This window comes from Papilio machaon, chromosome 11 (genome assembly GCF_912999745.1).
Source record: "Papilio machaon chromosome 11, ilPapMach1.1, whole genome shotgun sequence".
In the NCBI taxonomy this organism is placed as follows: domain Eukaryota; kingdom Metazoa; phylum Arthropoda; class Insecta; order Lepidoptera; family Papilionidae; genus Papilio; species Papilio machaon.
The window spans coordinates 8,240,036-8,267,967 of record NC_059996.1 but is presented as its reverse complement, the minus strand read 5'-3'; the positions used below and the strand labels follow the sequence as shown (position 1 = coordinate 8,267,967).

The window sequence follows — 27,932 nt, the reverse complement described above, 5'->3', positions numbered from 1 at the left end:
ATCTTCACGTACTTTATAAATATCTCATACTTGAAAAAAATTTACATTAAATTGTATCGGAAAGTGCGGACTCTAGCACCGCAAAGAGCCGGGCGCGACGCGACGCAACACGCACGCACGCACACATACATAATTAATTATACACGTCGACGTCGACGTCGCGACGCCGACGGAAATATACACAAATATAAATTATGAGCCGACACGAACCCGAGATATACCACCGCGGCACACGACCACCAGCTTACAGTTACATTAACGGAATACTTTAAGTCTAACAGAGGGGGCGCGCGGGGCGCGGGGTGCGTGCGGGGTGCGGGGCGGCACGGGGCGGAGCGCACCCCGCACCCACCCAGCACGCACCCCGCACCCACCCCGCACGCACCCCGCGCCCGCGCCGCTACAACACGATACGATTATACCATTAAACTGAAACGATGACAATATTTAATTTATCGCAAACACTAGAGAAATGCAGGTCCAATAACGATGGTAATATTGTGTGTCATGAAACAAAATGTATATTTAAATTCTCTGCTTTTTACACACACACTAACCGGCGGCTCACTTCGACGTCATCATGGTGACGAATTCTGGAAACAAACAGAAAACAGAGGATTAGAGAGCGTTCACAACATCATTTCTCCCTCGAAAACACGTCTAAGTATACGTGAGAACATTAATATTGACACAAAACACTAGTAACCGAGAGAGAGATAGACAGAGATGCACTATTGAACAGATATACCTGTTAGACAGAGCGACCACTAGGTTAACACATCGAGCAGACGCCTCTGCGCTCGGGCGAGGCGTGTGCTCGACGCCACACTGACACAAGAAACCGTCGTCATGCCACTACAAGGGTTGAGGCGAAATACCACCCCCCGCGTGTCGAGGGCGCGCTGACGTTTGCTGCTCGTTAGTCAGGAAACACAAAGCTATGTACAATACAATACAATGGAGATCGAGGCGGTAAGAGCAAGCGGGAGATCGCCAGGTGGTATTTCAGTACTCCTATACAGATATTAGACACATGCACCAATCTACAGGAGAAGCTCCTGCGGATGGAGCGGGCGCAACGCGTCGCGACGGCCTTGCGTCCGCTCCGGAAGAGAGAAAAACGAGAGTTGAACGGTGACCGTAGGGGTGTGAGAAGAGGTAACCGAGGTGGGGTGGGGACGGAGGGGGCGCTAACATGTCCAAGGAACAGTTAATAACGAGCAGCAAACCATTCAGAAACACTGTCAGTACCTAGTGGTGACCGCGCTCGACGTGGGCCTTTACACTACTAGGGGAAACGTTTCGAGATCACAGCGCTATCGCAGAGTCTTTTCTTATTGTTAGTTAAGGTACTAGGAAAGCGCACGGCCGCTGCCGCGGGCTAGCGGCTACCGTCGCCGCGCGCGAATATGATTTGCGCGAGGGCGTGGAAGTCTGCAAGAGAAACGCGCGGTCGGTTGAGACTGGCACTGGCCGGGTCGCCTCGCCTCGCCTGGCGTCGCCACTCGCTGCCTCTAACACCACACTACATACCATTTCAACATTTACGATTACTTTACAACTTATTACAAAAACGGTCGCAGTTTAGTGTACATTTAAAAGGTACCAATTTTGTAACCGTAAATTCAATAAGTGTGAATATTTTTATAGGGTGTTTTATATAAGCGAGCTGGCGACCCCGTGCGCGCGGCGAATGCAATTAGTTAGAGAAATGAAACTGTTACATCTATAGTGTTGCGGAGCATTCTGTACGAACTACACTATGGACTCCTTCCCCGGACTTGCATGCAAGCATTACACCATCACCAGATGCCCCTGACCCTGACAGGTCTGAGATCTATCCGACATGGACATTTTATTTACGCATGCAAAGCTATGGATTCCCCCTCCTCTTCTAATAAACATAAAATACGCTGTAATCTAACCTAGACCATAGTAAAACCGACACCAATAAATTCTGCTATGTTGTAGAAATTCTTAACTTATTACGTTTAGAGCGCAATAGAAAACCAGACTTTCGCTTACTTGTGATGAAGCGAAAAGCTGTAGGGGCCGGTTTGAAAGTAAGACGTCGCTATCTCTGCGACCGTGCATATCATTAATATAAGTTTTCCACATAATTTTCTAAACATTTTCTTTTGTTATAATAATCTGTTGGTATTTTTTTTTATAATGACGTCTAATAGTTTAAATTCTATCCAAACATTGATATGACAAACAGAGCAATTTGCGTAATTTGTCTGCATCTAATGCCACTACCGGTATTTTGATCTTGTCAAGTTTGATCAAGATTACGGTAGCCTTGACGGCGTCTTTGCCATTTCATAAATTGCTTGTGCACATGAGGCTTGTTTACCTAATGTAAAGCCCAGCATAAATGTATATATGAATTTCCTTAAAAAACTATTTACTTATGTGATTCTTTTTGGTAAATACTTTACTTAAAAAAAAAACAAGTCCTCGTTTGTTTTATATATCTGTAGGTAATTGCATTGTCTTGAGTCAAACATGCATTGTAATAAATTTTTTAGGCCTTACCAATAGCTTCTTACAAAAAAAAATAACGCCGGCCATATGTTCTATTGTTAAATGTTTCATGTTAACTAACATTCATTATTCTAAAAACAAAACTATGCCACATATGGCTGCCAAAAGACGTAAACAGGTAAATATAATAAGATTGATGAATTTTTGGTGTGTGCAAGAGTTTAAAATAACTTTGCTGATGTAATTCACTTCTACTCCTTTTCCTTGTTCAAACTGACAACTGACAGAGTTGCTGTCAGCAAAGTACATTCAAACCCAGATATGAAGGACCAGAAATGGTGCATACAGAAGCTAGTATGAATATTTATCATGTGTGTAATGTGTACACTCACCCTCGTAATTGACCTGTCCGTCGCCGTCGATGTCAGCCTCGCGGATCATCTCGTCGACCTCCTCATCCGTGAGCTTCTCGCCGAGGTTGGTCATCACGTGGCGCAGCTCGGCGGCCGAAATGAACCCGTTGCCGTCCTTGTCAAAGACACGGAACGCCTCGCGAATCTCCTCCTCGCTGTCCGTGTCCTTCATCTTGCGCGCCATCATCGTCAGGAACTCGGGGAAGTCTATCGTGCCGTTGCCTGGAAATCGACAAACACAACAGCATTAGCATATGATATTGAACGACATTTTCATTCACACACAGCATTCTTTTAGAGGAAGGCTGCCATTAAAATCAAGCGTTTTTTTTAAATTCTTAATATATGTTTTAGGCATTAGTTTCTTTCAATAGTATAAATTGCGTTACAATCAAACCTAATACAAATACGATAAATAAGAAAGATAGCTGCTTGTTTGCCTCCTTTAGATGTAAAAAAAACTAAGAAAAAACATAAATTCATCTAGATATTGTATAACAAAAAGTATGTAGTAATAAATCGTAAGATTCTCAGATCACAAACAGTGACATGTGCGCGGGTGAAATTTTGCAGGTGCGAGCCACGCTTCCCAGAATAATGGACGCGTTCAAAAGAAGCGGCGTGTTTACATCAGCTTCAAAGACGAGACGCCTTCGTGAGTACCCACATTTATAGCTACGCCGCATAACACCCCGCCCCATCTTGCCTGTCTTTTGAAACATTGACACCACTCTTCTATTGTCCATACCTAATAATTTAATGTTAACAATTTCTATCTAGTCTATACTATAAACCTTCTACACTCATTTTACACAGTTGAAGGTTTATTTTATTAAAAAAAAACCACGATACAAGGTTACCTTGAATTCAGAGTGATTTGATAGTAAATAATTCTAGTAAATACAACCACCGACTTGAAATGGCTCATTTTCAATGAGACATAAACAATAAATAATGAAATACAATGACGTTAAATCGATTGGCTCCGTCTAACGCACACAATAATAATAATGTTTGATATATAATTCAACATCGTAATCAAAACTACTTATTTCTGATTCAGATTCTACAATGACATAGAAAATATGCAGGTAAATAATATTTCAATTTTACGATGATGTCAACCAAATGCAAATTGCTTACTGTTGTTATTGTATTTTACTATCACTGGTTTAGATGGATGGATGGACGTTTGTTTGAAAGTATCTCGGGAACGGCTAAACGCATCTTGACAAAATTTAATATTCGATTTAGAGCATAGACTGGAAGAACACATAGTCTACAAAAAAGTTGTTTTTTCTCTCCGTGCGGACGGAGTCGCGGAAGACAGCTTGTAAATAATAATTGTTCGACATCAGCAGGGTATTACAGATCGAAGGTCGGTCAATTTACAATGGACCAATACCAGTGGAGCCTTGGACAGATCAGGCGTAAACGCGTAAACAATGATTCACAATAATATGCACCGCTCCAAATTAATTTTCCGCAAACACAGGCAACGCGGCCAAAACCGTAAAATATTACGACCCCGCGCTATCGTGTCACCGGCTAAAAGATTTACGCCTTCTCTTAAACGTTTTATTGTTGCTAGTAATAATTCACTGTCGCCTTATTTTAGTAAAATATCTCCAAAATACCGTACCATAATTTATTTGCAAAAAGTTGGACTTTAACAATTTATCGGTCGACAAAGGTTAAGTAACAGTTAAAGAACAAAAACACATCAATTTAGCATCTGTTGTAGGAGCTTCCTCGTTGTGATATGATATAGAGGTGAACGCACCTCGGATGAGATGCAAAAATAAGTACGGGTTAAGTTTGTCGGATCTAAATCGGGCGCAACCTTTCGCAGCCGCTATTTATACGTGCGCGGTCAGCTCTGGGCTGGCCCACTTGCCATCGCTGACCACCTGGGTACTGCCACTCTACATCTGCCAGACCTCGTACATGGCCTATTGTTAGACACAAGTTGTCAACAAGATTTAGGTACTCTACTAGGCATTCGAACATTTCTTTGTTGGTAATTTAGAAAAACCAGTGACATATATTAAGATTCAAATTGTTAACCATTATCCATTCGAAACCATACATACACCACATTTTACGCTATGCGCCTTGACCCCAGAGCGAGAACGTCTCGACACTTTTGCACACCGCGGGGTGTCGGGCGTCGAGCCGACTGCGAATAAAAACCAGTTACGATTCCAGGAAATAATTTGTTTTATTAACCATGTCGTTTTAAAAGATAGAAGAAAAAAAACTAGTTTTGCGTTTTCCACTCTCACTTTTATATCAATTTCAATGAACCAGTTTTGTTACAGTGACTACATATGATAAAGTAGTGAATAATGGGACTGGTTCTTAATCGATTACTTCTCAGTAGAACTTCAAAAGGCCTCTAATAATACTCACGAGCTGCCGAATTAAGTGCATTAATAATAGCATCGCGTCATACAAACCGGCAGTTAGTTAGCTTGTGCCGAGTTCTGCACACCTCAGCTGATACAATGTTAAACATTGTTGGCTAAATATAGACAAACTCACTCCGCCGGATGCACTTAACTTGCAACAAACTGAACATTCAAAATACAAATGGATTTTATTTGAAAATTTAAAACCTTCAAATAGATCGAAACTAACCTAAACTTTCAGTTAGCAATGCATTTCATGCATTTATTAGTACCATGAGTAGAAGAAAAAAATGTCAAAATCTATCTACACTTTTTGAATAGATTATTTGGTATGTGTGCCATAATTTATCGTTAGTTGAATATGATTCATAGGGCATGCCACACGAACACGAATGTGGCAACGACCGGGCTCGGCGAATGAGCTACGCGGTTTTGCGGTGTCGGTTCCTATTCCACCACCCACACCATCGAAAGAATTGCACGAAAACAAGCTATAAAACAGAATTAATTATTTTCATGAATTCTAACAAGATTGTTCAGACTGCAAGACGATTTACTGTTTATTGATAGAGTTTCACTCATTGACTATATATTATAGTTCTTGGGAACAGTTGTAGTTATTTTTCTGTGTAAATGTTTAACTTTTTAAACAAAATTTCCGCTTGCCAGCAATAAAAATATATGAATCGGTTTATATGAGAATCATGTAAAGTTAATCTGAGTCACAATAAGAGAAGGCCAATCAATTATCATAAGGAACGGGGCCTCCTGCGCCTGCGCACTATGACATCATCTCACGCTTACTAATTCACTCACATCGAAATCGTTTAATGGTTAAACAATGAAACGTACAGATATGACGGATAAAAACCTCGTATAAACATGTTCCTCAACCGTACAATGATTAAAGGCATGTGCCATTGGATTCTTTTATCCATCGTACGTTTTTATAAACTTTAAAGACATTTTTATGTATTTTCAGTGAAGGGCAATAAATTAAGCTTCTTGTCTCGAAGGCCTTGGATATAATTAAATAGGGATCATGGATCGGCTGTAGACGAAGCCATACATTGAAGATTGTCACGTCACTAGGCTGTCTACATTATACTCCATACTATAGTTAAACTGAAAACCTACATATAATCAACCAATTTGAAGACGTTTGAAAAAGGAATACCATGGATACATGATTATACTCATATTAGGCTTATTTTAATTCTTAAATGTTAACTATTTAAATCTAAAGTTTAAAGACATAAAATGAGTTAGTAGGTCTTTACGATTTACACTTCATCTCCAATATTTAACAAGGTCAATTATTCGTATAAAAACTGTACCAATTTTCTAATTGTTTATTTTAATTATATATTAAATCTGTGGCTAAAGGAACAAACCAGTATTAGAGATAGAAGGAACTAGTATACAATACTCGCTGTCACACGTTGTTCGAGTGGAATAAAAAAAAACTAGCCTATGCTCTATTCTCCACTATAACATCACTGTTCCAAATTTCAGCTACAGATGTTCTGGAGATACGTAGTAACAAGCCTCCATACATCCAACAAGACTTTCGAATCTTACATATATAAAAGAAAGTCGTGTTAGTTACACTATTTATAACTCAAGATCGGTAGAACTGATTTAGCTGAAATTGATGGGGAGGTAGCTTAGAACTAGGAGACGGACATAGGAACTTTTTTATCATGTGTTTTTTTTTATTCCGCGCGGACGGAGTCGCGGGGAAAAGCTAGTTTATAATATTAGTTAGATGCATCAGAGACTCAATATCCAAATCAACGGACTAGAATGTAAGGATCCCAAGTCTGCGTTGTTCGCTATGAAGTACAAATCGCTTGTCAGCGGTCGGAGCGGATATTTACAATCGTTCTCAATCGACGCGGCCCGCAATAGACTTGGCGCACGTAAAAACAGGCAAAACCCACTCAGTGTACTTTTACGTTGCAATATTACATTCCTTAACAACGGGAGAGAACTCAAAACGAAGAAAGATATAAATTTTAAATTAAAAAAATAAAGGCAAAAGAAAACAATTACAATAAAAAAAAATAATTGTAGCAAGGTGTTACAGACGATAAAGTAAATAATTGTGTTGTGGATGCAAACGAAATGCCAGCGCCCACGCGGCGCGGCGTTACATTGTGCGGCAGATATGGCGGGACAGCTTGCCAACTCGGTTACTACGAGATAATCGCAAAAACATTGATACAAATGTACGGCAAATATCATATACCTAAACCGTTTTTCTTTTAATTTTAGCTTATACAGTTTAGTGCTTTAAATCTGGGATGCAATTAGATCAGTTACCGTTGTCTGAGACCAAAATCTCTGTATAAAACATACCGTCATCCCAGTCATGATCTTTGACACAACAGAGATGTTTTAAACCAACCAACATACATCATCATGTTCTGTATCTTTATTTTAATTCTAGTTTTGCAGATGTTAACGATGAACCATAGACGCAGCAAACATGTATCAAATAAACCTACAATTGAAGCGTGTCTCATAGTACCGTTGTGCACAAAAACCCACCTAGACAAACGCATTGGCAATAATCCAGATAATTATGCAAACTCATTTGTAGCCAGTACAACACGGCAGCCGCTGTCAACGCCCCGCAAACCTGTGCCCAGCATCAATGTGATTTATTCTACAGTACACCTACATTTAGTTACGACAAACACGACAACAAAAGTTATTCCTAATACTAACCAACCAAATCCCATTCAGATGTCAGACGCGTGTTCTGCGATTTTTCTAAATAAAACTGCGAAAAATAAATTCCCATAATAAAATCCGATGCTTCAATAAATATGAAACTAAACAATAACAATATCAAATAACAAACAAAGTTTATGCGATCGGATTTTGTTAACTAACACTTCTCGGCGACATATCTGACATGGTTCAAAGTTTTACGCCACAATTTCCTTCCCTGTTCATTAACCATTTTTGTGGTCACAAAAACGGATAAACTAAGAATTGTAATTAAGAGGAAAAAATATTCAATAAATTATCCTTCATTTTCTTATGTATATAGAAGAGAGAGATTACAAAAGAATTTTTTTTTTCAAAACATTTAGCACTAATACAATCTTGATATCATCATGTTTCTATTTCATTCCACAACTTTTATATTCTTAAAATATGAATATACGAAACTGTTAAGATTTAATTAAACCAGTATTGGCATCAGGCGGTGACATAAATCATGAATGTAATAAATAAATCGGCGCCGCACACACACATCGATATAGACTCAGTGGAGGGGGAACACTATTTACGCGCATGATTCAGTCTCTGAAAGGACACCGAGCAACTAACACGACATCGTTTACTCTGATCGCATAACAGGAAATGTTAATTTAAACAATTTGAAATTAATAAAATACATTTTCAAAAACCACAAGGAAATTTGAACGGGACGTGCTTAAAAACTTTTATCCGTTTAATATTCACTTAAATTACACACGCCATCAAGAGTAAAAGCGAAAGCAATTCCAGGAATCCGACTACAGGAGCGGGCAGAGTGCAAACAGCAATAAAAGTCGACTAACAACGCTTTTAGGGCTATTATCACGAACGAGGAAACTCGCGTCACCGCTTATTGCAAGGGCCTGAAATAACTGAACCGCACGACACGAGGAAAACAAACGACCGGCTGCGGCAGGGACGTAACCAAATGATAATAGGATCCCCAGGAAGGTCGTGCTAATGTTAACGCCATAATAAATTCAATACGCGTGGCTCTATAAGAACGCCTAGTTCACGAGAATGAGAAACACTTTCTAGACCTAATAGACAATTTTTATCACATACCACAAACCTATTTGGAATTACGGACGCGCTGGAAAGTGTCTATTGTTATCAAAGACAATGGGCGTCGTTGCTTAGTCCGAATGTCATCTAGTACTCCTAAAAAGTCTCATTGATTTCGAAATCAATATATTATGTTGCCTTCATAAAAGGAAACCTATTTTCTGTAAAGAAACGAATAACATCTCAGTTTACGTATTAGAAAAGTTAAGTAATTCCTAGGATTAATACAAACTGGAAAATTGAGCTAACATAAAACGTTCCCCTAACCATATCAAGTTTTATTCCAATTTAATTAAATAGATTCAATGACGATGTAATAATTACCATCGACACACAACACTAACAGGATAGTCAATTGCAACGACTCAATGTAACGGACATAAATGACTAATGTTGATGATGACTACATTATAAAAGAAATTTTCACACTATATTACCCTTTTAAAATCAGAATAACAAAAATGAAAAAATTAGATATTTACAAAATAAATCTCGATACGTATCCATCGGATTAATTCAGATTGCTGATTTTGTAAACGAGTTTTGCTCAACGGCGCGCCAAATCGGTTACCCTTTACACGTGTCACCCGTATCGATCGCTTTGTCACCCCCCGACCTCGGCAGACGGGGAGATAACTCCCTCAGCTGACAACTCTCTCTGACCACCCTGAAAATATTTAAGCAGGTTTCTCGGCATGAAACACGACAGCATCATTCCTACATGTCCTCTCAGTTATATCGACATATGTTACTTGTTAAAAAAATATTTCAAATAAATAAATATCTTAGTAGAGTAATTTGTACCTTACATTACTCATGTAGCTGTCGTTGTCTACTTTCATAGAAAAGAATTTAGTCATAACTTTTCAAGGAATAGAATTATTCATGTGTTAGAATAATTATCACTATTACGAACAAACATAAGGACGATTAGATATCTGAAATAATAGGAGACAATCGTAGATTAAAACATGCTTAGGACTGACAATTGACCATTAAAATAATTCATCAAATATTCCGAATACGATGTTACACAAGAGTTAATATCGAGGCCGATATTCAGGGTATTTTGTGGTATGATCTAAGTCGTATAATTAGATATAGGGAAGAGCGTTAATACTTTCTATTTGGAGGTCATTATCGCGATACAAGTGATCGTATCAACGCCTGCGCCAAGTCCAGCTCGCGGGGGTATTGTGCCGCAAATAGCGTTAGAGCGGTTCAGACATATAGCAACGCTTTCGCTCTGAGTGAACGACACGTTATCTATGACATCAGTTTTAAAATTGTTGTTTGATGGACACGTAAAAATTCCTACAACACATCGTACACGTAAACACCAACGATCGTGAACACTATTGGTTTTGTCACTAATCTTAAATTGTATTGTACAATTAAGTCTCTTGAATCTTAAACTAATGTAAACAGAACGTAAATTTATAATATATTAAGTAAAAGTTTAGGAATAGATTTTAACATTTTGGGTCACAATTTACATAAAGTTAACATAAGTTTTTACAATGCTCATTACGCATAACATAATGTTGCCCTTAGTTCATTTGGGAGTCTTGCGGCAATAGACATGTGAGGCAGCCTTAGCAGACATGTTTGTATTTGCTCGGATTTATTATCGGCGCGGCGCTATGATTTAACCGAGCCGTTTCATTTTATCCCACCGTAAACCTATTTCCAGTTGAAATATATCTCCGCAATAAATCATTCTTTTTTTTTGTATTAATTAGAAATGATACACGGCAAAGCTTAATGGATAAATATTTTTCTTTTGTTAAATTATCATTTTAAAAAAAATTATTTATCAGTTGCCATTGAATACTTATAAATTTATAATAGTTATTTTATCAAGTGGCGTGTACACTTGTAGGTTGTGACAATACAGCCGCAGTGTTATCACACCTCAGATATCACACAACATATTATCTACATATCTCGAAGATTACTCAAGATTGTAAAATGACTAACTATATACTAAGAACTAATATGGTAACCAATTTTTGTTACTGTACTTGGTTTTTATCTTTTGAACTAATATGTCGACTACGTCAAATGTAAACACATCGTGACACAGTAGGCAATCAAAAATTTAAAAGGAAAACCTCAGCGTTTATCAAATTTCAATGGAAAAACAATAAATCGATTTATTTGGCAGTTCGGCGTCTCTTGCCGGCAGTAAATCCCCAATCGGAAAGCTATAAAGGCGTTGCGAATGGCGGGGTCAATGTAACCGGAGTACGGCGCCTGCGACCGCAAACTGCATCTCGGCTTCTGGACATTACACTGTGAATCAATACCACACTGTACCAGGACCAAGGTTATACATTTGCTATGGGCATTTAATCGGGAGGAACGTTTCCTTTGAAATTTCAACATTTTTTTTTGTAAAAGGTGCCCCAAAGATTATCAAACATTGCAATTGTCGCTATCAAAAAGTCGTTAAAGGCTTTAGCAGTCCCTTACACATTATTTATTTTCATGAAACCCATGTCTCATTTACCCATTATAAGATAAACGTGTTGGCGTGTTTTCCACACTATCAATGAGAGGATGACAAAACAAATAATTTTGATAAATTAACTTCAATAAACCTTATTAGTTTATAAGTATAATCGGCTATTTCAGCATTTATCATTATTAAAACTCAGGAATATAACGAGCTTAATGTGCGACCTGGTAACACCGACAGACTAAAATAAACAGAGAAAGACGTCGTTGTCGAGCAGACCGGCGTGTCCCGAGTCACAATGACCCGGGAATTACTACACACAAATACTTTCTCTTCGTCCCGTCCGGGCGGAGTTGATCACAAATACTAGGTGTCTAACCTATTTGTTATGGAATTTGAGTAAGATAGAAGCAACTTTCTTACTTAAATTTCACTCAAACGGTGACTTTTGCACGTGATATCGAGTTTTGGTAAATAGAAAAAAAAAAACGGCGATTTTAAACATAAATATTTTGGATAATCTCATTTATATGTGTAAATTTTAGTATATTGGCGTTGTAGTTTTTAAATTTAGAGATTGGTGTAAAATAAATAAAAACTGTTTGTACATAACGTGCACATTAAAAACAACAGTTTGATTCACATTCAACATAAGTTACTAAATAATCCATATTTAAAAAAAATGCTATGTTTACATTATAATATTAAGCTGGTCGTGACTTTGTTAAAATGTTTATTGAAACGATTTATCAAACCGTCCGACCTTGTGACAAAAAACCACGCTGGTGTATATTTTGCGCCTAAACACAATCATAGTTTGCAAAATAAACATGGCAAAAAATTTGTTTCTTCTTAAAACATTCGCTTTTAACATACTGAATACATTAGAACCAAAGAAGGTGTTGTTACTAAACTTAGTATGATCTAAATGTAGTAAATATTATGTTGTTAGGATTAATAGTTTCCTTAAAATATAAACGACAATCAGTAAATTTGAAATTAGTAGAGTCTCATTATCCTTGCCCGATACACAATAGGTGAGATTTAATAACAATTCCAGTAAACACTGGATGTATTTACCTCAATACTAAGAATAACCAGAGAGTTACCGACTTGATATAGGTAAAACGAGCAGTACATAAACGTAGTTATATAAAATACTAGCTTTTACTCGCGACTCCGTCCGCGCTGAATAAAAAATAGAAAACCGGGTAAAAATTATCCTATGTCCGTTTCCTGGTTCTAAGCTACCTGCCCATCAATTTTCAGTCAAATCGATTCAGCCGTTCTTGAGTTATAAATAGTGTAACTAACACGACTTTCTTTTATATATATAGATACCAACAACAAAATCAAAACATTTTTGAACTGGGTCATCGCGTTTTGATTTAAAGTGCATTTTTAATATTATTTATCAATTCAATTTACGATAGTAATTAATAATAAAAAACTTATTATTACAATACACACGATTAAATTTCGACTTATGATTCATAGGTCAAATCTATTAAAACTTAACTATGCGGCGTCTGGTAGCGTACATTGAAATCATTATAAATTGAAATGTATTAAAGATTACTGTATTATAATGGCTTTAGTAAGTGCAATAGTCTGTGCCCACCAGTGGGCTATCGCTGTCAGCAGTCGCAGGAAGCGGCGCTGTTTATCGTTGACATCCTGCGCCGCACGGCTCGACACGGCTAATCCGCAAAACTGGACGGATGCGGGACGATTGTTGACCGACTTGCAACGGACAAATGTTACATTTGTAATGGCCAAACATAACATGTTTACACACATTATTGTGCTTAGTTTTGTGTATGGCCTCATATACAAGCTCAGAACACTACATTTAGCAATAACATTATCTTCCTATGGATTTTAATAAACATATAATATAGTTATTCAAATTAGGAACTTTGTTATACCAACAAAAAAAAATTAAAAACCGTGAATTGGTCCTTCGAGCCAGATCAAGGCGTTTCCTAGCGGGTGTAACGTCATCATTTCCGCGAACTCGTCACCGGCGGACAGACAGGCGTGCAATTGTTGTGTTAATTGCGAGCCGCTCCCACGGCCCTGGCGATGTACCACCATCTGTGCGAAGTACTCGAGTTGAGGCCGTGAACGATGAGCTCAATCACAACTGGTTTTTTATTTGCAAACTATATATCTTGGTCCTTTACCCGAAATAAACGACATTCTGTGATAAGATGAAATTCAGTCAGATTATTCTATCAGGAACTGAAGTGATACCAAGCATTGAAGAACGATTCAGCAAATATGATATAGGAAAGAATCTTACCAATATTATAAATGCGAATGTTAAGATGGATGGATGGATGGTTGAATTTTTGTTTAAACGTATCTCCAAACCAGATCATCGGATCATAGTCTGGAAGAACAGATATACTACTAGTTCAGTTTTTCGCACGAACGAAGTCGCAGGCGACAGCTATTTAGTGATATAAATTAACACGATACTAAGCTGACAATGATAAATGTTAACTTGATAGGAGGACAGTTAATTAATTGTGGGACAAATTGCATGTTGAAAAACAAATACGCGCCATACGATATGCGACATCTCATTTAACATACAGCGTGTTTTTATTTATTTATAAGTCACGAAAAGGGAATAGAAATTGTCTGTGCCTAATTATATATTTTATTAATGAGCGTCAGGTATTTGTGGATTAAGTCATCAGCAGCCATTTCCTCGAGCGGTACATTCCTGGCACGGCGCTCTGGCACGACAGACGGCGCCCCCGTCTTACAGTGGGGACACGGGTGTAAGTACGAGCACCACCCTATCCTCGTACGCTTATAATTTGCATATTTAATCCAAATGTTCGCCAAATATTACGATATGGGAATCCTGGAATGTTTGCAAACATTTGAGTATTGACCAATCTTTCGTTCGTTGCAAAGGTCGTTCTTTTGAATATTCAAATAGACGTGTCCGAATTATGAATTGCTAGTAGGACAAGCCATATATTCTCTCATTTGTAGTCTGTGGCTGTCAATGACACATGACTTTTGGCACGCTTACAGAATTATTTCTTGTGTACTAAGTGTATTATTTTCCTTCAGTTTTTTTTTTTCATCGCATAGACCAACAACATAAAATCAAACATAAAGGTTTTTATATTTGGCATTTTTACTTATCTTTTGTAACTTAATCGAACATTAAAATTTATAATGTATAAATTACTTTTACGTCACTTCCATAGCTTTCAAATTATATAAATATCTATTGCCGTGGTGGGTGTCAGGGTCGCAGCGAGTGTAAACAAACGCGGTGCACAAGTCGTTTCGGCTCGATGTCACTCTCCTACTATCAACACTTATTTATATAGCCATTTATATATCACCGCTGGCGCAAAAAAAGTTACGATTTTTCTAGCGTTACATTCGATACAATCTTCTATATAACTATCGAATTATTTATCTGCCGTCAAAAATAAATTTACATTTGAAATAAAAACGGTCCATTACTGTCTGATGGATTGAAAAAATGAAGAAATGAATTGAAGAAATGAAAAAACAAGACCTTTACATATTACTTTGAGATCCATAATTTTATAACACGGCACTTTTCTAGAAATTTATATTTTAATATCTTTACAAAAACAAACAACTGGAGCGTGCTAATGTTTTAGGTCTCACAAAAGATTGATAAGTGTTTATTTACACTAACAAAAAATCCGCTATCTTCTACCGCGATACATATCACGAGTTAGTTTCGAATTGTTGACCAAGAGACCAGAGGTATGACTGCATGGTTATAGACCTCTCGTGATACCGCACGTGACGCTCTTATGTGTTCCTATGTATGTATATTTGAACCATTTACTAACATAAAGAACGTACGCCGCGAGATATGGTCCTACCAAATATTTGCCAGCGATATCTTGCCAAACCAATTCTGTGTGTAATTTTTACGAATTTATAAAACACGGCCTCAAAAATATTGTCAAGTTTATCTTTTTCAACTTTAAAAACTTATGATAACTAAACAAAGTGCAAAACTTCACAGCTTTGGTCAGTACTTACAAGAACAATGGTACTTTCGTTTTGTATAACAAGGGGATCCTAAACAAATATTGGTCGTTAACATTGAATTTTTGGCTTCGAAGCAAACGTTCTGTAGAAAAATATTTACAGTGGTATAAAGTGCGATGTAAACGACCACGCCCACGCGGCGTACTGCAAGACAAACATCAATACATCATAGTTAGCGGCCGCCGCGCCGCCCGCGCCGCCCGGTCCGCAACACTGAACAAACCTGCGCCCGCATTGTTTATTTTGGGGACCAATTAAAAACTAGTCTTTTACATCAATACTAGTGTGGTAAACCAGGTAAAATATCTAGACGTCCAAAAAGTATCGAAAAATATGGATCATTATACTTTCAAATTATCCGACTTGCATTTTAAAGACAATCGGTTTTCGTTTTCCATAATTGCCGTGGTTGAAGACAATGTGCAAACTTTCAAATATTTAAAAATATTTTAATACTTTTAATTTTTTTTTTTTCAAATATTGTTTTAATAATAATTTTACGGCTCTGGATTCTTGCCTATTGGCACAACAATTTAAAATTTTAATCTTTTTCATTTATAATCAAAGATTTCAAACAATATTTTGCAATTGCACATAAATATTATTCAAATGTAAGCTTAATTTTTAAAAATTATTCTGCCAGCGTTCGTTCATTATCTCTATTTTTACTACATAAAAAATGAACATAGTGCCTGGAGCGAACGCTAATCATAGCGTCGACATATTGATAAAATATACATCATTGATAATATCGTAATATACTATCGTTCCTAATAATAGCGGTGTATTTAATGTCCGCAATAATACTGTGTACAACCAATTTCCTTATATTTAGTTTATGATTATGTATGTTTAACACGTTCATCGCCATGGTGGGTCAAAATGACCGGCACTTGATCTAGCCATTTGGGCCATGGGGGTCAAAATGACCGGCACGCCAGACCTACCTTTGCGAAGCCCGTTCGCGCCGCAGAATGCAAAAGCTGTGTATTCAACCATACAATGTGACCGGCGCGGCCCCAATGAACACCTGTAACTACTTGGTTTTTTGATTTTTTGATGGCATACCTGTTTTTAGGACTTAGAGAAAAAAGTTAATGAAAAAACATAGGATTTCGAATCATATATTTTTATTTCTGTTATAAGTTGCATTTATGCATAAAAATGAAAAGACAATAGAATATTATTAATTTTAGGCATGTTTTTATCAAATCAAAGACAATAGAACAAAAAATATTAGGAACGTTTTTTATCAAACCACAATTACAAATCGTCATACGAACAACAATCAAACTAAAGATTAATTCAACTCTAAATGGATATTCAAACATTTTAGTGGCATTTGTCAAAACATTGACGACATAAATGGGGATTGCCGGGACAAATAGTGCAAAACCAAGAAACCTTCTTTGTTTTGTTCTTGGCCACATTTCTTCCATGCAACTCAACATTTGATTTGTAACAATCACGACAAAATTTTCTTGTTGATACTGCTGCACCTTCTTTTTTCTTAAGCTCGTGTTTTTGTCTTCTGGGTCGTGGTGTGGTCAATCCCGTATTTTCTTGACTACCCTCAATCAACTGCTTTGCCAACAGTCGCCTAAAATCGACGACAGATATCTTCTTCTTCGTTGTACTCTCATATAGTACTCTTGCATTTACTACAGCAGTATTGAGTAATAATTCGATACCGAGCTTCTTATACCACTTTAACGTCTTTCGCAATGGACTCGAATAAGCACTCATTTGGTCAGACAAGTCAACGGCTGCTTTGGCTTTATTATAATCAATCACAATTTTCGGTTTAATTGTTTCAACCCCTCTTTTGTTCTTTTTTTTTGTAAAACCAATTGAATGTTTGGTTGACAACAAACACACGTCCCTCTTATCCTTCCACTTCATAACCGTGACTCCGTTTTTGTTTTCTTTTGCCATAAACTCACCCGGTTTCAGATTTCCAGTCATGACGTCCTTTGGTAAGTTCTTCCTGTTTTTTCGTAGGGTCCCTACTAAATGAGTATCGTGTTGAACGCGCTAGCATCCATTAGGCGCGCGGTACCCGTGCGTAGTAGACGTGTCTATAACGTTTGTCTATGTCTCATCGATCGAAAATTACGCGTACGTAAGTACGCTGACCGGCATTGTGACCGGCACGGCCTGAATGTAATAATTATTCCGTTTAGGCCGCGCCGGGTCATAATGACCGGCACTTAAAAAAACCCTAAAATAAAGCCAAAATAAACAAATATCACTGTAAAACTTTTATATATGAACAAATAAACCTATAAATAATCATAAAAACCAATGACATTTTTTTATGATTTTGTAAAATAATAGTCGGCGATGAACGTGTTAAATTGTACCAAGTTATCTAATTCAAAGCTTATTACTTAGATTTTAGAGTGAATAAAACATTAATTTATAAATATTTTTGCTTGTAAATAAGTAAGAATTTCTCTATTATTGTTACTACTTGTAAACAAAATAAAAATCAGTATATATTAATTCAACAAGGCTCCAATAGGTCGACTATTAGATGCTAATTTTATTGACTAGTGTATAATTCCCAACACAGAATAAACAATCTTGTCGAAAAATAACTTGTTTCCGTTAAACTGTTCTGTGTCTAAAACATCATATATAACCAATTCTAAACCCAAATCAAGTAAATCGTATTAAAAAATTCACATATATTTCTGATACTCGTGTCGCATTACAGCTGCTTTCAAAATCGAGCTACGCAAATAGGTATTTGCGATAAGTACGCTTATCGGCTTGGAATTCAGCCGGTACGGTAACGGTATGTATCCCTTGGAGGCCGCACATTGTACACCACGATAGTAATTCTGCCTGGTTTACATTATGACAGTACAGTAGCGCTTACATAGCAGGTACTGTATGGGGTCTATTCCAGAGCGGATATTGAACGCTACTGTCCTACTGTACTGGATTAATGTATACCAGACATTACTTTCTTAACTTATTCAATAACGCCACGAATCATTTTTATACCCCAAAGTATGGTTTATAATCTTGTTTCGCGCACTCACTGAATCTATTCAACCTACTCGATTTTTCGGTAACAGTAACAACTAGAAAAAAATAATATATTGGTACAAAATCGAATCTCCTTTCCTCTCCTTTCGTTAAGGTTCACCTTGAACTTTGCGGGCAACAAGGCCGATCTTTATTGCCTTATATTTTTAGATCGGGAAAGAAATGTTTTTATATCAAGAGTTATCGACACCAAACTTCTTTGTATTATCGACTTAGTATCTCAGTTCGTAGTCTATTGTAACTGCTATCCACTCGAGTTTTACATTCACAGTAAGAAAGCTCTGTAGCTCAGTGGTTAGTGCACTGTAATGTTGGTCACAGATACAATTTCTGACTTAATAGCAACTAGTACTCATGTAGAGTGGAGGAGAACCACCCTTCGCGAGAGGGTCAAAAGGTAAGGTCCCGACCCTCAGGAGTGAGGAAACGATGCGCAGAGAGAAAGAAAGAGTACTCATGTTAAAAGAAGGTAGACAATATTCTTATCGTCTTATATGCATGGAAACAAGTGATAAAAAGGCCTTAATGTACTACGACACAAACTTATCACGAAATGTAATTTACATTTAATAGCGTGTCATAAAAACGAGAACTTCATTACAAAGTCGATTTTTTTCCAATCAGTTAAATTCAATTTTATATTATAACTAGTATATATCAGTCTGAAAGCACATCTAATATATAAAATTCTCGTGTCACAGTTTTCGTTCCCGTACTCCTCCGAAACGGCTTGACCGATTCTCATGAAATTTTATGAGCATATTAAGTAGGTCTGAGAATCGGCCAACATCTATTTTTCATACCCCCCCCATTTTTTTTTAAATGCGCGCGGACGGAGTCGCGGGCGACAGCTAGTGACTATATAAGTAACCGTAATTACAGTTATATTTAATGCCAACAAACTAATTTACTTAGTGATTTAAAACATGTTTGATAATTGCTGATATCAACTTCCTATATTCATATCAAAAAAGCAAATAATTAAATATCTGGTACATTTTTTTAATATTGTAAAACAAACAAATCGACAGATTTAACACGGAAATAGAATTTTTAAAACGAAAACATGAAATTCAACAAAGAAATACTAGTAAATAAAAATCATTTTGATACATTAAAATGTGTGCACAATAAACTGATAGACATTTTTAATTCCGTATGACATAGCAAACTGAAAAAGGTGGGTATTCCAATAATCACTAGTATATTCTAGTTTTTCTATCACCAAATCATTTGATATACAGAATCTGTGGTGATATTATGTCATTACTTCAGTGGGAAGTGACACTTTCCAAATAAAGTGGCTTAAAACCGAATTCATTTCGAGTATAGAAGAACTCATGGTTATTTAGTTAGTTATCTATTCAAGTGTAGAATCTACTCTACACTGTACATATCTAATATATAAAATTCTCGTGTCGCGGTGTTTGTGGTTAAACACCTCCGAAACGGCTTGACCGATTCTCATGAAATTTTGTGAGCATATTCAGTAGGTCTGAGAATCGGCCAACATCTATTTTCCATACCCAAAAAACTAAATGGGGGGGCCATTTAGTTTTTTTTAAATGCGCGCGGACGGAGTCGCGGGCGACAGCTAGTTTGTTACTATAATTTTCAGGACCCACACCTTATTCTTTTCGCACTCATATTTCGGGAACATCTGTAATTGAGCATAACAATAAAGTATCTAGCATGGATTACTTACCGTCTGCGTCAACTTCGTTGATCATATCTTGCAGCTCAGCCTCTGTAGGGTTCTGTCCCAGCGAGCGCATCACGGTGCCCAACTCCTTGGTGGTGATGGTGCCATCACCATCCTTGTCAAACAGTGAGAACGCCTCTTTGAATTCGGCAATCTGTTCCTCTGTCAGTTGGTCCGCCTAGAGAAGAAAAAACAATAATTAGATGTGTCACATTTGATGCTTTCAACTTTTTTTATATAAATCTATATTAATTTCTATAAAGTTAATAGAAACTTATAAAACTAATATATTTCTCGTCTACGAAATCTTCAAAATTTGAACAAGATTATTAATCATTCCAAGATATAGATTTATATCTAAATCCAAATATCATTTAAATTACGATCTTTCATATCTGCTAATAGTAACCGATAGATTTATACAAAACTAAGAATACAGTCATATTAAATACATAAAAAAAAAGATTCATACACTTGAAACCACCATTTTGTAGCACTAATTTCAATATCAGCAATGTACGAAGACCAAACAGTAAATGGTAGATTGTAAGATTGCTGAGCGGCTTGTCTGATAAGATACATATATAATTACATACACCACGTCACAATGCGGACTACGCGATACCAAATGCTGCATTATAATAAACTTTATCACAATCAAGATATAAGATATACCATACAATTAGAATTAATTTACATTTAATATAAAATTGATTTGTTTTTTATCAATATATGTCATGTCATGTTTTAATTTGGATCGCTCTTTTAATACCTGAATACAAATAAAATCAGACTAAGATCAGATGATTTCTTTCAATTAAAAAAAAAAAACTTACTTTATAAATGCAGTATTTGTTATATAATATTTGATCATTGTTGGTTATTTAAAAAATAATTTTAATATTTTATGTTACACTTTTGTTTGTAATTGTACTTGTGCTATTCTAGGCATTTATAAAATAAACAATAACCTGCTCGCTCTAAAGACTACAGATTCTAAATTACTAATTACCTTCAATTGCAATTAAAAAAATTCCAACTAGATTTTAAGGTAGATATAAAATATTATACATTATCATATATATTTATTGTTTATATATAATGTTTATTATATAATATTTGTTGTTGGCAACTTAGCATATCTATTCAATAAAATATGTAGTTGCAAAGATTTTTTCAACTTAATTCAAAATTACTTGAAGAATACTTTAAAATGCTTTCAAATAAATTATTTTCTGTTTAAAAATATGTAAAGCAGAAGGCTTTTGTTTCATAAACTGCATTTTATTACTTCAAACTCACTGAAAGTAGAAATTTTTGTGCCTACTATAACCTTTAGACCAGGGATCACCAAACTATTTTGGACAAGTGACCCCCTTTTCCAAAATGAACCGTTACACAACTACCATGGCCAAATTATCTACTTTTAAGATCAATTATTATTATTATTCATTCTGACTTAGGTCAATAGAAGACAGAGTGAGAATTAGCTATGCTTTAAGTTCAATATCGACCCCTTTGGAAATCCCTGGTTTAGACAATGCTATAAGAAAAAAAATATACACAATACTATTTCAATACAAAAGATGTCTCTGAAACAATACAGCATTTAAACCTAAATAGCTCAATTATGATGCATTGTTTCAAAATCTTTGTATTTATGCTAGTAGTAGTGTTCTATAGAAAATTTATAGTTTACTGAAACTGACAAATATACAGAAAGAATAATATAGTATATATAGTTTTACACATTTAAATGATTTTTAACAATTTGAAGCGGTTAATACATCCAGTGCTACAACTGGGCCTGTCAGTTCACTGTCGCTCGGGACTTGATTCACATGGACTTAAAAACTTTAAAAAGATTTAAGTAATCTATGTGCTCTTCCAAACTATGTAGATTACCAAAGTTCTACATAGTTTGGAAAAACACATAGATCTATGCCAATTTCTGCAACATCCATTTACCTTCTAAACTTGCACATTAATAATAGTAAAAGGTAATATTTGGTTATTTATTTCTTAGATGATATTTATACATTTGTTTTTAAAACAAACACATGTATTTAAAGCTTTAGCTCCATGTGAAAAAAAAGTTTATAATAGATAGAATTCTATTATCTTTTACTTGATCTGATACATCATTGCGTTTATAATTTTATTTTTCGCTCATAAACTACTAAAATGTTATCCGTTATAGAGACATTAGTGGGCATCTGCAGTTCTAGGCAGGTCAATAATTAAGTAGTGCGCAAACTTCGTACTTTACCATTTCTCGACGCCACAACCTCGTAACCGACGGAGTAATCAATCGGAACTAGTTTATTGAATTGCGTATGTAAAATAAAAGCTCGGGTTGCGATGACGATGAGTCAACGGGCATTTGACAGGTGCGCCGGTCGATCGATCCACCGTCAACAGGGCGCGACGCGGCTCCGGGCGCCCTGCACCGTGAAAACAACTACAAAACGCTCTAACAATCGCTCTGCGCCATTTTTAAAGCGTCATCGAACGTTCGGCTTCATCCAGGCAAACGTCATTTGACCGGCAACACCTAACAAACTATGGCGACGGATGTTTCTCGATACACTATAACGGTCGTTTCACAAAATCCGACCGTTGACGCCCATCTCGACCCCACTATTGTCTCCATTACGTTTATTCTTCTTCGTTGTTCGGACTTTGGCGACGTCGACGATCCGCATTGCGGTAAAAAACGGCCATCACAATAATATAATGGAGACCGTCATCACTATAAACACCGATGCACTAAAAACCCGAAATATACAAGGAATACGATGCAGAAAGTCCTCCCTAATGCACTGGAGAAATTTTCTTTGCAAAATATCACTCACCATCGTAGATTAAGTTGGATTATCTGGAGCTACACTAAAAATCACAGACTACGCCGCAAAAGCGACCGCACAGACCGACGGTTGAAACGATACTGCCGCCCTCACTCGCGCGAGCGGCCGGGCCGGGAAACTCGCGCTCGCGATTCGTTCCGAGTTCGGCCGCGCGAATCGTTCGAGTGGTTCAATCGAATCGCTGCGTGCTCATGTCCGTTTTTCGATTCTCGCACTCGGTTAGGCTCGCACTTTACTATATTTTCGATTCAGACGCGAAAGTCTCGGACGTTCAAGTCCATGTCTCGGGACGCACGACACGGGATTAGATTTAATCCGCAAAGGATAGTCGGTTTTATATCGGGCGGGTGCGGCGGCGTAGAGCGGTGTGGAGCGGCGGCCGGCGCGCGCCGATTGGCCACCGCGCACCTGCAATGCGTCACCGCGCGGCGCAGAGCCGAGCGCCGCCGAGCGCCGCGCCGGTGCCGGTGCCCCACTTCTACACATGGGCTTCCTAGCGATTTTTACTGAGCCAATGCTCGCTGCACGCTGCCCGCTCTCAACGGTCGAAACAAAGACCAGCTAAACAAACAATCCCATGATACTGCATCTATATCTTCTAAAAGCCATCATTCCGCTATATTTCTATACCTTCTTATTTATCATATCCTTTGTTATGAATCTAAGAAAACCAATGAAAGAGCAAAATTTTATATAAACGAGAAATGTACACAGATAGGGTGGCATGCATGTCACATATTTTTATTTGTGGGGCGGGTGGTTACAGGGACGCCCTAGGGTGCCGGGCCGCAGTCATAGCCCGCAGCGGCGGCGCCCTGTAAGATACGGTGGCTCGCAGTGCGCAGGCCTCCAACGCGCACTCCACTGAGAGATACGCACCACTCGCTAGCGTAAATCTTGCCATTACATTGGATATAGTAAAATTTTGCTCTAGAAAATATAACGAAAAAACATGCTATGTTTACTAAACAGGCCTAGCATGAAAATTTGTGACGACCACCATGGTATTGTCATCGACAACATTTATTAATTGAAATTTAGGCAGCGTTCCCTAGCGCCCCTATCGGTCGTAAAGTATATCAAAATCTCATACTAATTACGACTTAATTGACGATGACGATACGAAGGGGATAGTTATAAATATTTGCTAGACACAAAGAAGTGAGTACATAATCAAATTGATACGGTTATTTCGGCGCTTAGAATCGATTGTTTTGCGTTACACACCTATGCACATCTCCATCTAAATTGTTGACGGATAAGAACTTGTTAGGACTTTTTTGTTTATAATAAGTTCTTCAAGACTATGTTCTACCGTGCCAAATTTCATCGAGATCCGATGAGCCGTTCCAGAGGTACCTTCAAACAAACATCCATCCATTCATCTCAACATTCGCATTTATAATATTAGTAAGATTAAGTATGATTATACAGATGTATGTCTCTAATTATGGATTTAAATGTATTTCCGAGTCAGTGTTAACAGTGGTAGACCGCAACAACAATATTTGTTGGGTGCACGAATGGGCCGGATCGACCGGTGCAATATCACGACCACACAGAAGATAAAAGTGGAAGTGGAAGCAACTCTGCGTTTCGTCTGATGAGTGTGGTCCCGGAGGCCTAATTTTAGTCCTCTTTCTTTAGTCCCCACCTTTTTCCTATTAGGAAAGGATGGGAAGGGGAAGTCGATTTTGCGGAAGAGGGAACGCATAGGAAGGGGAAATATCCTCTTTCTGTGCGTCCCCTTCTCCGTTGATTAAAGGCAGGGAACGCATCTGCATTTGCGGATGTCTATGGGCAACGGTGCGGTCAGAAAATATTGTAGACCAAGAAACTTAAAGCTACAATAGCCACTATAAAATTTAATAAAAAAAAATACGTTTTGCAAATTACTTCGTATATAAAACGATTAAAAAAATTAAAGCCACAACCGTTAGCTGTGTTTTGTAGTTCGCATAACGGTGCAGCTTTGCCTGCTTGTGAGGACAAAACTGTCAAAACCGAACGTGTGTGGCCTGCTTTATCAACACATAACAGATTCATAGATAACTTATAATGCGGCACTAAGCAACACAAGGGCTGAGTGAAGACGCAGTGCGGATGAATGTAAACGCAGCAGCCTTGGCACTCGCTACTCTGTGTAAGCCTCCCCCTACACGTGTTTTTGTTTGTTTGTTAATTACTGCCAACAGTAGAGGTATAAAAAGGTCGCAAGAAGTGTTTACACTTCGTAATTATACCGCAATTCCGAAAACACAACGGTATTGGATTTTTTTAATGCAGTATTTTTTACAATAGTGGTTTTGTATGGAGCATGTAATTTATGTAATTTAAAGAAACGTAACGTTGTTATATAAGATCGGCGAGGTACGATTTATGTGTTGGTTATGTACATTATTTTACAAGTAAATAACTACGTTTATATACATACTTTGTACGATAAAATATCGGTCTCGGATTCCTATATCATCACCATCATCATCATCATCAGCTCACTATACTTCCCCACCGACGAGCTCGGAGCCTACCCCAAGTTAGGGGTGACTAGGCCATAGTCAACCACGCTGGCCAAGTGCGGGTTGGTTGACTTCACACATATCATTGAATTTCTTCTCAGATATGTGCAGGTTGCATCACGATGTTTTCCTTCACCGTAAGAACGTCGGATAAATGTACATATGTAAATCGAAAATCTGTTCATATGTACATCGAAAATCCTATATAAAGACATCGAATTCCAAATGTACATAATTATTAATTAATCATCATTAATAACCACACAAGCGTCGCGGAGACACAAACTGAGGAGGTCAATGACACGAGGCAATCAATCGATGTCTCTCTGACGCTGACGTGACGCTCAGTCCCTGATTATTTCGCGTCAAATAAATGAACCGTAACGTTTTGTGGATTCCCTTGACGTTTGACGACTGAAGCCCAGAATAACTGAGTGTTCTCACTTCCCAAACAATTGTATTTTATTATTCCTCTTTGAAAATGATACAACCTTTTCTTTTAAGTATTACCGTAGCGGAATTTCACTTATTCTTATTTTGAAATTGCATCTAAACATTTATTTTATGTATTACTAGCTTTTACCCGCGACTCCGTCCGCGCGGAATAAAAAATAGAAAACGGGGTAAAAATTATCCTATGTCCTATTCCTGGTTCTAAGCTACATGCACACCAATTTTCAGTCAAATTGATTCAGCCGTTCTTGAGTTATAAATAGTGTAACTAACAGGACTTTCTTTTATATATATAGATATAAATGTTTCCCCGGGTTTCGTGTAACATTCGTAGCATCGTCGTAGATTATTACGCCACTACGTAGCACCCAGTCCGTAGCACCGGTAATAGTCGGCCCTGATTAAGTTCCGGAGACAGAACTCAATCAATTTCAGTCTTTAAAATGTCGCTGCAGGATAATTTCTGATAAATTGAAGATAATAACTTTATATTAATTTTTAGTAGCGATGTTTATGTTATATTTTGTTTGTTACTAAAATCCATATCTTATACTTCTAGTATTTTTTTTACTTTATTATTTTGAAGTGTAACGTTTTATAAATTAATTTATTAAATTATAATATAAAAGAACACAGTTACATATAAAAAAATGACAGCTAAAAGGAATTAACAATTGTTGTTTTGCTTATCTATTTTACTTGTATTTTAACTTAATGTTTAAAATAACGCTCAAATTGCTTATCATTCTAAAAGTTCCATTATCATAATCCCCTCGTAAAACCGAACAAGTTCTATATTGTTCAAAAGTTAGAAATATTAGGTATTTTGTCCCCGAAACTTGTGCGGATCCTATCTTTCGAGAAAAAAAAATTACATTACAGATTAAAAAGATACAAGTTATACTGAGATGTAAACTCTTTGTTTAACTATTTAATGTATGAATAATTTAGTTGTAAAGGTTATGACACAGACAGACATCAGACATTTTAAGAAATACCTAAATTGATATATTGAAAGTGGTTAATCTCGAACATGAGTAATTTATCTGAATTTAACATCTTATTTGTATGGATCTCATATTTTCTAGGAATTTGCATATATTATGTCAAATAATAATTCATGTCTTTGTATGCTTGTTGGTTACCAGTTTGAATATGAGAAGGAAATTGAATTATTGAAAGGTCAGCTTAGTCTGTAACTAATTGTTCATATATATTACATCATAACGGAATTTTCTAAAACAAAAATGTTAACAGAAATCCCCATCCATTTTCACACATCGCACAGGGGTAATAAAATGTTGTATTTTATTTTCCCTCCAGGTGGCGTAGCACTGGATATCCGTCGACATTATCTGTTTATATGTACACCATGTGACATTATTAACATCGACGTAGAGGTCAATGACTTGTTCGTTTGAATTTGAAAAAAAAATGTTCTATATATTAGTGTTACAAGCTGTTTAAATTACATTGCCAAAATTATTGTTATAAAAAGAAAAAAGGCAGAGATGCGGAAAAAACAAATTCTACGTAAAATACTTTAAAACCTTTGCCAGTTGTAAAAAGCATACATGCGAATAAAACGATAAACGCACAACAAAAGTTACGAATGAAATATGATATTCCCGGAAAAAATAACGTAAGCAAATTAAAA

General features: G+C 36.9%; 1 protein-coding gene across 3 annotated transcripts; it reads right to left on the bottom strand.

The window, feature by feature from the left end:
• Positions 1-390: 390 nt before the first annotated feature.
• On the bottom strand, positions 391-23,621 carry LOC106709737 (calmodulin). Of its 3 annotated transcripts, none has more exons than XM_045679999.1 (4): positions 23,292-23,621; positions 20,440-20,614; positions 2,880-3,122; positions 391-593 (listed from the first exon to the last, which is right to left on the bottom strand). In XM_045679999.1, exons 1-4 carry the CDS (start codon positions 23,292-23,294, stop codon positions 565-567), a joined length of 450 nt encoding a protein of 149 aa, XP_045535955.1. In that variant the 5' UTR covers positions 23,295-23,621; the 3' UTR covers positions 391-564. The 3 variants fall into 3 exon arrangements, with proteins under 3 accessions (XP_045535955.1, XP_045535956.1, XP_045535954.1); XM_045680000.1 differs by lacking the exon at positions 23,292-23,621 and adding an exon at positions 22,706-22,727; XM_045679998.1 differs by lacking the exon at positions 23,292-23,621 and adding an exon at positions 20,909-20,986.
• Positions 23,622-27,932: the final 4,311 nt, after the last annotated feature.